At 56.4% G+C, this 12261-nt stretch overlaps 1 protein-coding gene across 1 annotated transcript; it reads left to right on the top strand.

Moving 5' to 3' along the window:
• The first annotated feature begins 3578 nt into the window (after nucleotides 1-3578).
• LOC112548350 (zinc finger protein 202-like) lies at nucleotides 3579-11406 on the top strand. Its single transcript, XM_025193884.1, is given in 7 exon segments — nucleotides 3579-3663; nucleotides 7430-7716; nucleotides 7815-7900; nucleotides 7902-8023; nucleotides 9198-9370; nucleotides 10492-10618; nucleotides 11228-11406. Coding segments are annotated over 7 exon segments (1059 nt in total).
• Nucleotides 11407-12261: the final 855 nt, after the last annotated feature.

Here is a 12261-nt window from a genome sequence, read left to right on the forward strand (position 1 = left end):
AGGAAGAACTCTAAGTATCTGGTGTATCCGTACAAGGGGCAGTAACGAGGATCATACTGGAAATTAAGGAATATACAGCATCATGTACAGCCAGTCCAGGGAATGACATGTCATGCAAAAACAACAGCACCACAGTACAGTCCTGTGCTGCCATCCTATGTATTCGTGTGCGTCCAGTCCTATGTCTGCCACGGGTACCAGTCTGGAGAGTCATGTAACGTGAAAGGAGAGAATCAGCTGTTCATTTTAACATAGACGACACCATGGGTGACTGAACAGGCGTTATTTACACCCAGAGCTCTCCTTTACACGACTCTAGCACGTTTCCCGTCAAACGACTTGTTTTAGTGCCTTTACACAGAAGAGGGCAATTGTGACTGTGATTGCACAGAGCATGAATAGCAGAGAGCTGAAAAGGCATCACAGTCCTTTCAGGGAATGCGTTCCTCCAGTCCTCCTCAAGAGCGCCCTCGGCATCACGCTCCCATCCCACATTATTTCAAAGCCCCTGCCTCAGTCCCTGCCCCCACACCGCGCTCCTGCCAGCCCCGCCCTAGCCCTGCCTCCAGCCGGGCTGTGGTTTCCCTCGTGCCTGGAGACCCGCCACAACCCCGCCCACCCCCAGGCCATGACCCCGCACCCCGACCTGGTGCGGAGGGCAGTGCCGCCCACCTGCGACCCTGCCCAGGGCTGGGATCGGGGCGAGGGGCCCCGGTGCTGCCAGCTCTCAGGGGCTCAGGGCCCCAGCACCAGGCTGTGGGGGGGCTTCAGGGTCCCCCCAACCCAGCTCTGGGGGTGTATTGGGGTCCCCGATGCTGCCAGCTCTGGGGGGTCTTGGGGTCCCCCTGCACACAGGACCGTGGGGGTCTTGAGGTCCCTAATACTGCCAGCTCTGGGGGTCTCAGGGTCCCCAGCATGCGGCTCTGGGGGGGTGTCGGGTGCCCCGGTGCTGTGTGTGTCCATGTGTAGAGAATGAATAGAGTGCATGACCATCTGCATGTGTCTTCACATGCGTGCATGCACACATTTGTGTTCATGGCATGAACAACGCGTGCCCCCAGCAGCTGGGGGGCACGGCGGTAGCAGGAGAGGCAGAAGTGCAGTGGCTGTCAGTGGTGGGAGGGGGTGGAGGGGTGCAAGCGCCAACCAAGGATCGGCGACCACCCACAGCTGCTGCCGGCAGTGTCAGCAGTGCCTTTTTGTAGGGGCTGCACCAGCACACTTAGGGGGTGTACGTGCACCCGTGTGAACCCCCTACGCGTCACCCCTGGTTCATGGCAGGGAAAGTGTCTTTTTGTGTGTCCATGTGCAGCGTGTGAGTGAGTAGAGTGCGTGCCTATCTGCATGTGTGTGTGCACGTGTGCGTGTGTGTGTCTGCATGCATCTGTGCATGCATGCATGTGTTTGGGTGAGCCCTGTGGGTGCCCTGTCCCTGACCATTTACATGGCCCCATGCAGCAGGAGCTCCGAAAGATGCTTGCACGAGGGGTAACAGTCCCGGCCTGGGCTCTGTGGCAAAGCCTGGCGGGCCCTTACGCCTCAGTGTAGGTTTCAGAGGGGTAAATGCCACTTTCGATGCCTTCCCTATGTCCCAGCTTTTAGAAAGGATAAGACAAGCCCACTACGTAACGACGCTTGATCTGTCCCAAGAGTACTGGCCATTACCCACGGCCACAAAAGACCATGCCAAAACTGCTTTTGGGACCCCCTGGGGCCGATATGAATTTCACAGAATGCCCTTCAGGCTGCACAGGGCGGCCGCCCCTTCCAAAGACCGATGAACCGAGCTTTGGCCTTACATGTGAGGTATACATAGGCGATGTTGTCAGATGCACCAGAACTTGGGATCAGCATCTGAGAGGGTGGACGGCTGGACTTACACAACTGAGGGAGCTTGGGCTGGCGGCCAAGCCAAGAAAAGGTGCAGGAGGAAGATGGGAATCCAAGTACCTGGGAGTCCTAGGAGGGCATGGGACCACCAAGCCTTTGGCAGACAAAATCCAGGCTATGCGAGATTTTGCACCGCCCAAAACCAAAGAGCAGATGAGATCCTTCCTGCGCCTGGCTCATTATTATCAAGGGTTCATTCCTCACTGGGCACAATGGTTGAGTGCAAGCAGAGGCACGTGAGAGGCTGTGACATGGGTCCTGTGAGGAGCGACGCCTTTGTGAACATCCAGAAGGCCTCATATCATCATGATGTCTTGCTTGGTGCAGGGAGCGGTGACCCCCAGCATGCCACACCACGGCACGGCACGGCACGCCACGCCACGCCATGCCATGCCATGCCACGGCAGGACCAGCTTCTGGAGCCTGGGCTACTCCCAGCAGACGGCTGCACACCTGCGGCAAGCAGCCGTGCCCCGTGGTTAGCACCAGTTCCCCAGAGCCCGGCCGGTTGCAGGGTCCCAGTGGAAGATGCAGGCGGCACTGCAGGCAGGAGCGGGCAGGCTCAAGGCCCTGTTGTGGAAGGATCGTGGTGGCGGAGCGGGGCGGTTGGGCGGGAGCCAGGGAGGGGATGCGTTGGGCCCAGCCCCACAGGGCAGGAGCGGGAGCCCCGACGGGCTGGCGGTGTCCCTGCGAGGCCCGCGATGCCCAGCGGAGACCCGGGCACTGGTGGGGACAGGGCTCTGCCCGTTCCTCCAGTCATTGCACAGGCAAGATTTGCATATGCATATGTGACATGAGCGGGCCACTCTGCCGTTGGAGGCTGTGGGGGAGGGGGTGGGGAAGAAGCATGACCTTGCCCCTCCGCGACTGCAAAGCACCCTGGGAAGGGCCAGGAGGCCCTGCCCGCCCGGGAAGCCATGGCCACGTGGGCAGGTCGGGTGCCCTTACCTGCAGCAGGGAGCTGCTCTCCGGGCGTCCCAGCATCCTGCATGTGCCCTGGTGGCCCCGCATCTCACCCGCGGCACCCCCTTGCCGGCCTGGCCGCTGCCCACCTGTAGGTCCCCGACCCCTCCAGATCCTGTGAGTCTGGGAGACGTGCTGCCCTGGGCTTGTGTGTCCTGGGTCAGGGCTTAAGGTCCCCATGCAGCGACTGTCCCGCCCGGTTAGGGACGGGTGGTCACCTGTCCTGCAGGGACAGGCACGGAGCTGGGCTTGCACCCTTTCTGCAGCTAGTCTGGTCCTGGGAGCCGGTGCTAGGGCTGCAGGGAAGGGAGAACGGCTCCGAGACTGCTGGGAGTGGGGGCAGTCGGCGGTGTCGGGGCTGGGCAGACCTCAGGCTGGGGCAGGGTCCCAGTCCCGGGTCTCCGATCCATGGTCTGATTTGTGCTGTCACCTTTCCCACAGGTGCACCACGCACTAGACGCTGCCAACGGGCGCCGTGTGTGAGTGCAGGGACAGCGAGAGCCCGGGCCCCCGTCTAGGTGAGATCCCTCCTGGGGAGACGTGGCTGCTGCGCTGGAGCCCGTGGCAGTAGATCTGCAGGCAGGAGCTGAGGGTGCACAAGTCCCTCATGTCGTGCAGACTGGGACTGGGGGCAGGAGTCCCCGAGGTGGTCGGTACCACAGCCGGTAAACCAGCAGCTGCAGGAGGAACTGGTCCAGCACCAAGAGCTGTTGGGGCAGGACATGATGCAGGCCATGCAGCCCCCTTGTGAAGCCAGGCTGCCCTCCGCGACCCTACAGCTGGCACCGCAGGATGAGCTCCCACCCCAGAGCCCTGGCACCAGCTCTTCCGTGGCCTCTGCTACCCAGAAGCCAAGGGCCCACAGAAGATTTGCAGCCAACTGAGGGAGCTCTGCCTGTGCTGGCTGGAGCCCCAGCGCCGCAGCAAGGAGCAGATCCACAGTCTTTATGGGCTTCCTTGCTCCTGCCTTGGCCAGTATGAGCAGTGTCTAGTTGTGGACAATTCATTGCAGTCTCAGTCACAAGCTCAAACGTGTCTGTGCTCAGAGGGCAATCCCAGCATGTCTTAGCCCTGGAGCTCAGGGGACAGGACTCCTTAGGGCCGGGAACAGCGGAGGGTGTGTGACCATTGAGCCGCCCTGCCCGAGACTTCAGATTGCTTATGGGCAGGAAATGCCAATGCCCCGTATCCAGCGTGCAGCATTTTGCAAATGCCTTACGTTTGCAACTTTCCTCTAAATATCTTCTGATTGAAATGTGAAAAGGGAAAACTCCTGGTAGTAAAAATGATTTCAAATAAAAAAAAACACTAAAACAAACGGGTTTTTGTTTTAAAATCAAAGATTCCAACGTGAGCAACACGCAATGTTTCAGTGAAGAGCTAGACTTCAAAAAACATACCACCCAAGTGAATATACTAGACTAGATCTTTTACTTTGGTTCAACATGAAAATGTTTACTTGGAAATATCACAGCTTTAGTATTTAAACACAAAGCACTTTTTTTTCTTTAAACGACACCGCCTTTCCCAGGACGAAGGGGCAGCTACGCGCTGTAAGTAGTAGGTGTTTAGGAGCGCTTGTACATGTGACACGGTTTAATCCTCATGAAATTAAACCAGTTTATTACATTTAAAATGACTTGTTTTAAATCGACGCATCTGTGTTTACAGTGTACAATTCACATTACATTATAGCGGGGGGACCACATAACAACCCACCCTGCTGATGTTTTTGGTACTCGATTAGAGCCGGGGGCGCTGTCGACCCAGCAATCCCTGAGCCAGCGGGGGCAAGCACTGTCCGCCCGCTGCAAGGGACCCTCCAGGCATGCTCTACGCCCACCCATGCCTGCAGCCCCTGCCCAGCTCTAGCCCCAGTTTCTCCTCACACCCCTACTGCACCCTCAGCCCATGCAGCCCCCCTCCATCCCACCACGTGCCTTGCCCTGTGCCTGCACCGCAGCTTCCCCCACCCGCCCGTATAGGTGCCCTGCACCTTGCAATGCCCCAGCCCCACCCGGCCTGTCTGCATGTGTGCATGCATGTGTCTGTGTGTGCATGCGTGTGTCTGTTCATGGAGGGAGGGAGAGTGTGTTTGTGTCCATGTGCATGTGTGTGTCTGTGTTTATGGCAGGAGGGAGAGTGTATTTGTGTCTGTGACCATGTGCAGAGTGACACAGACCCACACACACACACACACACACAGACCCAGACCTAGACCCACATAGACAGATCCACACACGCACAGACACACACTTGCCCCTCACAGGACCTTCCCCCTCCCCCACTCTCGATCACACGGAGGCAGCCCCCTGCCCTCCCTCCCCCTGCGCCCCCATCCCTTGCCACGAGCCCGTTACACTGACCTGCAGGGAGCTGCAGCCCGGCTGTCCCGTGCAGCCAGGCAGATGTGCCATGTCTCTGCGGGCGGGCGGCAGCACCGGGACGGGGGGCTAGGATGAATTTTTTAGGGCTACAGCTCTCAAGACCCTCCTAGTACCACTGCCCGCAAAGGTGGGGGTACAGGTGTCCGTACAGGCGAACAAAGATTGATTCATGTTGGGCTGGGTGGACCGCATCATCTGGTGTGCAACGCAACACGTCCGCAGGAATACATTACACCCAGTTACCGAAAAAGTGCAGGTATCCTCTTCCCCGACAATCTCCAATTTTGGAGAGACATCTGGGGGACAAAGGGGTGAACTACACAAAAGTTGCAGCACCGTCTGGGGGACAAAGGGGCTCATTACAAGCCTTTGAGTGCATTTCTGTTTTCACGTGATGAATCCATGGACGCATCGGAATAAATTCCTGGAGATCCAAACTAAAATACATCAGAATGCGTTTTACTTTAAATCGCCAAAAAGACTTTTAAATCACCAGAAAAATCCACACGTGCAAACTGTAATGCCGTTAAATTGGCAAAAAAAGGGCAAATTTCATCATGGGAATGAGCATCCTAAGAAAGAGAGCTAGGCTGGGGCGTTCTTCAAGGGGGAGGTCTGTTTTTATGCTGGTTCTCAACTTCCTTTTTGACCTTGTTTTGCTCTCCTGGTCTCTTTTCTACATTATTTCATTATCCAATGATTAGCTGCTCTGAGCCTTTGTAGGAAAAGTAGCCTCGTTAATGCCAAGTGGCCAGGGCGCCCTACTGTGTAGCGCCCAGTGCCAGAATGGCGCAGGTACAAGGGCCGGAGGGCCCAGTGCCAGAGGGGTACAACAGAGAGGGATGTGAAAGGGACCCAGCTTCGGGCTTGGAAAGGGCTCAGTGAGTCAACCGTTGGTATTATATCTGCGAAGCATGGGGCATGGTAAAGGGGAGGATTTGGAGCCACGCAATTATCCCATGAGGCTCAAGGCACCGTCTGGGAACGGGGCCCAATGAGCCAGTGTGGTCTAGCAGGGTTTAGTGGGACGGGGAACTGTGCAAAGTCTTGTGGGCATCCTCCCTATTTATCACTTTACCAACAAGGTGTGGCGGGAAAAATAAGGCACCCTCAGTAGAAAGTAGAGCTGTCCCTGTCATGGGGCACCAGGGAATGTCATGGCCAACCCTAGGACCCCCACTTGCCAAACTGGTCTGAAATTTTCCTTCTAAAACTTCTTTAATCCCAGCTGCTTCTGTGCCATGGCCCTCACACAGGCCACTAAGGGCTTGGAGCTTGCATGTGGGATGCCTGCCATGGATTTGGGAGTATCTGAGGCCCCAGGCTGAAGAGTCTGGGAGGGAGGAGATTTGGCAGGGGCAGGGGTAGCAGCACGCACACTTGAATGACTGAGCTGTGCTCTGCTGATAGAATTTGGAAATGGTTTGGCTGATTTGGCCTGAGACAAGAACGTTTAAAAAATAAATTAATAATAATAAAAATACCCCCACCTCAGCTAAGCTTTGGGTCAGGGGCAGTGTTGCTGAGGTTTTTTCCCCTGCCCAAGGGGAGCCTTTCCCTCCCTCATAAGCATGCAGAGCTGCTAGTGAGATCAGCTAACATCAGTGTGGGTGTGTCTACATGTGCAATTAATGTGCACAAAAAAATCCAGGGCTTATTGCTCCAGTGTGTTTTTGCTCCTGGGCATGCTGTGTAAAATGCACACCCTGGAGCAATAAACTCCAGGGTATGTTGTCCTGGGGCTTATTCCTGCACAGCACACTGAGCTCGGTCACAACAGCCCTGGCTGGCAGCAGCCCATGGTTGCTCCGACCCTGTTGCAACGCGCTGCAGAAGGGCTGGGCCGGGCATGAGTGTGCTTCATTGCAGGGCTAGCTGGCAGCCGGCCGCAGCACAGAGGCACCTTCATGCCCAGCCAACTGGGCAGCGGGAAATCCCTCCTGGGGAGATGTGGCTGCTGCACTGGAGCCTGTGCCAGCTGTGTGCCTTCCCTTCACGGCGGGAGCTGGAGGAGCAGGACCCAGGACGTCTGCAGGCAGGGGCTGAGGGTGCAGCAGTCCCTCGTGTCGTTCAGATCAGAGCTGGTCCAGCATCAAGAGCTTTGGGGGCAGGACGCGATACAAGCCATGCAGCCCCCTTGTGAGGCTGAGCTGCCCTCCGAGAACTCACAGCTGGTGCCGTGGGATGAGCTCCCACCCCAGAGCCCTGGAGCCAGCTCTTCTGTGGCCTGCGCTACTGGGAAGCCGAGGGCCCACGGAGGATTTGCAGCCGCCTGCGGGAGCTCTGCCCGCGCTGGCTGGAGCCCCAGCGCCGCAGCAAGGAGCAGATCCCGGAGCTGGTGGTGCTGGAGCAGTTCCTGGCCATACACGAGAAGATGCATGCCTGGGGTGGCAGGTGCCGCGTGGAGACCTGCGCCCAGGCCATAGCCCTGGCCGAGGGGTTTCAGCTGGCGCAGGCGGAGGACGAGAAGCTCCAGGTGAGAGCGTTTGTTTGGTGCCATCTGCACCTCCACGTGTCTGGGGGCTGTTCCCTCCCAGATCCAGCTCCCCAGTGACACATTTATCTCGTCCCCAGGTCACCGTGCGTGTGAAGGTGGAGGAGCTGTCCTCAGACAAGATGCAGCCCACTGGGGCCCTGCCGGAGCCTGGTGATTCCTGGGCAGCAGCCAAAGGCCCATCGCGGGGACAGGCCTCTGGCAAAGGCAGGAGAGAGAGAAACCCCAGGGCCCGAGGACGAGCTGCCTCATGTCACCAAAGAGGAGCCCCCACCCAGCCCGGGGCCAGGTCCTTACCAGCCTTGTTGATGTACAAGGTTACCATGGGCTCGACACCTAAGGAGCAACAGTTACCTCCCTCCACCCCCTGCTATTATTAGTGTTGGCTACTGGGTTTAGGCCAGTTGATTTTGGGGGACAGCTAAATAGAAAACAGGGATGGGAGTGAGGATGCAGGCTCCAAACAAGTGCTGCCAATGGGGACAGCGAGCGGAGCAGAGCGGACAGTAGCCGGTGGCTCTTGAATGAGACCAAGGAGCCAGGGGCAGGTGAGGTGTGGGATGAAGTCCTGGCGTGCAGTTAGGAGCCTGAGCGGCTGTCCTGCAGGTGGGGTGAGAGACTCCAATGCCTGCCCCTGCCCGGGACAGGGCTGCAAAGTGTGTAACTGTGGCTGGGGTGGGACAGGGCTCTGGTCCCTATGGGTGGTCCGAGGCCCAGGATCTTTCTCACTGCCTGCACCGCTCCTCACAGAAAGATGCTTCACATGACTGGCTCTGGCCGTGCTGTCACGGTCACAATCAGTGATCTGATTGTAATCATATCAATCAATAAGAGGCTGGTGCAGGTGATGAGGAAATGAGAGTCCCCAGTGGCCTCTGGCTGGTCCAGGTGCAGTTAACCCAGACCTCTGTCCTGCTGCAGATCCCCGGGACAGGGGAGACCTGGGAGCTGTGGACACGTGGAGGGTCCTCAGGCAGGTGCCCCGGATCAGGCCCTTCCCCAGCCGAGGTGAGGAGTGGTGGGTCTCCCCTTTCCAGTGGCAGGAAGCCTCGTCCCCCAGTGCAGAAATCTCTCTGCCAGAACAGTTTGATGGGTCCATGCTCCAGCAGGTCGACTCTTGTTCTCCCGGTGCCCCTGGAAGCATTTCATGCGTCCTGGAGTAGGCTGGCCCTGCATTTCCCCCCGTCCCGCCCCAACGTGTGGATGTGACACAGCACCAGCATCCCTCCAGATCCTTTCCCCGGGAGCGATGTCACGGTGCTGTGATCACCACCGGCACTGGGACAGTTCTAGGGGCTTATCTTCAGCCTCTTGCTGGTGGGATGATGAGTCTCCCTTGTTCCCCCTCTTCCACACACCGAAGCCTCCAGCTGCCTTCATCCCAGGCTAGTCCAGGAGATTAGCAGGGCTTTCCCCGTGCCACCACCCCAGAGCTAACCTATACACTCTCTTCCCACCCGCAGGTGCCGGGACCCTGAGCAGAGCGGATCAGCAGCCTCCCGAGGAAGGACCTGTAAGCCTGGAGCTGCAGAGACCATCCCCAGGGAGATGGGGACAGAGTGGCTCCCTGACCCCTGGACCAGGCCAGCTGCAGAAGGGGCAGGGCAGGCCTGCAAGGCAGGGGGAGAGCATGGAGGTGAGTAGGGCACTAGCTCCAGGTGGGGGTGGGAGTGCAGCTGGGGCAGAGCCCAGGAGGAGCCAGGGGAGTTTGGGGAGCAGAGAGCCCTGAAGAGTGAGAAGTCTCTGGTGATGGAGATTGCAAACAGCCCAGGCTGCATTAGCAGCAGCGCGCTCCCGGGAGCACAGAGCCAGCGGTGCTGGCATGGGAAGGCCTGGTCAGAGTCCAGCCAGCCAGCACCAGGAAGCCTGGCGCAATGGTCTCTACAGCTGAGCCCAGCAAGTCCTCTCCTGCCTGGCTAGGACTGGGGAGCACAGAGCGTCTCTGCCGCCGATGCCAGCAGGGTCCCCCCAGCCCATCAGTTTGGTAGGAGTGAGCAGCACACCTGGCTGCTGATTATCTGTGTTAGTGTGAGGTGAGGCAGAAGCCAGGCTGGATTTGCAGCTTACAAACCAACTGAATCAGAGGCACAGCAAAGGGCTTTTCGATTCCCCGCGCATTTCATAAGTTGGAATTGAAGGATACACACAGACCAGGCTATGAAATAGAGAGTCTGTTGAATACCAAGTCTAGGGGGGCAGCGTGGTGGGAAGGGGGACAGTGCTGAGAGAGGGGATGTAAATAAAGACCCCCCCCACACAAAGGGGACACCACAGCTAATCTAGTTAATTGGATAAGAAGCCAGTGTCCCTGTTTGGACCGTGCTTAACACAGCCCAGCCTGCAGATGATTTCTGCTTGTACAACTGCACATTCAGGTTTGTTTTGAAGTGTTTGGTCTAAGGACAGCTGCTCTGAGGTCAGCACTGGGAAGTCCAGGGAGGTGAAGGTGTCCTGCCACAAGCCTTTCCATCTTCCTGGACCAGATGTCACCAGCATGGCCAGGGGGCTGTGGGGGGGAGTGTGGGGCACCAGCAGGGGTGGGGCGCAGGCTATGGGTTGGGAGCAATTTTTTCTTTTATGAGAGAGTTTGCAGTTTTTAAACAGACAAAACCAGGATCCCTGCATATCATGTGCCAGCTGAGTAGTGTACTCCTGCCTGTCATGGCTAAGCTTGCAAAGTGCTGTAGTGCAGACAGCCGTGGGGGCTGGGGGCAGCTGGGGCAGGAGACACTGATGCTGTAACGCTTGTGCCTGCAGGTCCGGGAGGTGTTTGAGGACGTGGCAGTGTATTTCACATGGGAGGAGTGGGAGCTGCTGGAAGAGGAAGACAAGGGGCTTTTCCAGGACCAGATGCTGAGGAACCACCAAGCCCTCGTTTGCCTGGGTAAAGCTCTGGTTCTTGCTTTGCCCAGGAGCCGTGTGAGCTCTGAAGTGGTGTTATCTTCTCCCTGGTTTTAACAGTCTCATCCTCATGAACTTTTGGCCAGTGGCTTAAATCCCTTTGCTCCCCACCGCTCTCTCCATGATCAGACTTCTCACATTTCACACTTGTATATATTCCTCCTTCATTTGATCCAGCGCCTTCCTTGGAGTCTTCCTCCTTGCTAACATGATTTCCCTTTGCCTTCTCACCGTGATCATGTCATTTGCCATTCATTGGGCCCAAAAATGCACTAACAGCTGTTCCTTGGGCAGTTCTTCTGATTTCTTCCCTCTCTTGCCTAGTGTGTCCTGCCCAAGCTCATTTCCTCTCATTTGCCTGGAATTACACCGGTGTTTCCTTTCCTGTGACCATACGTCCACTGCCCGGATGAAAATGACCATCCTCTTCTCCCTGCTGTGCCTTCCCTTTCATCCTAAATGTCCATCCTCCCTTTGTCCTTCAAGTCCTTAGTATAATCCTGGAGTTCATTGGCTCCATTCCCCAAATTTCAGTTGCTTATTCTGCATCCAGTCCCAATGGATAACCTCTCTTTAACCACTGCCCAAACAGGATTTCGAGGTCCCACACCTGACTTAATCTGCCACATCCAGCCAGGGCAGGTGGAGCTCTGGGTGTGTGATGATGAGGACCGTGGGGAAATGTTGAGGTCGGAGGACCTGCTGCCGGGTGAGTTGTGGCTGTCCCCTCCACCCAACTCCCCTCTCACCGATGCTCCATGCCCAGGGTGAAAAGGAGCCTGGAAACTGCAGATCTGCCCTGTGCTGCCATCCCTGGGTGCTGGCCTCAAATAGCTTATGCTGTCCTGTGTGCAGGCAGGTGTTGTTCCACTCCTGAAATTCAAACTGTGCAAACTGTTACCAACAGGTTTCTTTTTGCCAAAAACCCCCAGTGTTTGACATGGCCCCTTGTCTGATTTAATATCAAGTACACTTTAATAGTAATTATTACAAGTTTCGTCCCTGTAATACAACCCAACAAGTGGCTCCCTTAGACATTACAGCAGCGTTTGGTGGTACCGGCCTCGTGTCCTCCGCTGGGTGTAGGAGATGTTTGTTTCTGGCTTTCCCACTATTCAAGTAGACACAACACCCCGTTCTTTTGTTTGTCCATTACTTAAATAACTTTCTCATGCCAAATTGCCTAATCCTCAAGTTCCTTACCAACCCAACAGTTTTTTGCCAGCGATAATTATGGGTAAGTTTTTTAAGCTCTTCCAGTACTCAAATTATGGTTTTCTTTAATATTTAAGATGGCTGGTTAGATCAGAGAAACATCCCATGATCAGAGCTTTTGGTGTCCAGACATGTTCTCGGGAATTCTGCCCCTTCTATACAATGGGCTGCGCTTTCCTTGTCATTTCAAATGGATTGCTTGTGCCGTTGGAGCACTACCAGTGCCCCTCTGCCCTGCAAGATGCTGGAGAAATGCTAAGGGTCAAAAGAAAACCAACAAAATGATGACAATAAAAACAAATGGTCAATCCACCCTTCTCGATCTTTGGCATGACTGATATTTTTGAGGCCCTGGAGGCCATACTCCAGGGATGTACCCTTTTCTGTAGCCACTTTGCAGATATTCCAGCA

This window comes from Alligator sinensis, unplaced genomic scaffold, assembly GCF_000455745.1.
Source record: "Alligator sinensis unplaced genomic scaffold, ASM45574v1 scaffold1255_1, whole genome shotgun sequence".
NCBI lineage: Eukaryota > Metazoa > Chordata > Crocodylia > Alligatoridae > Alligator > Alligator sinensis.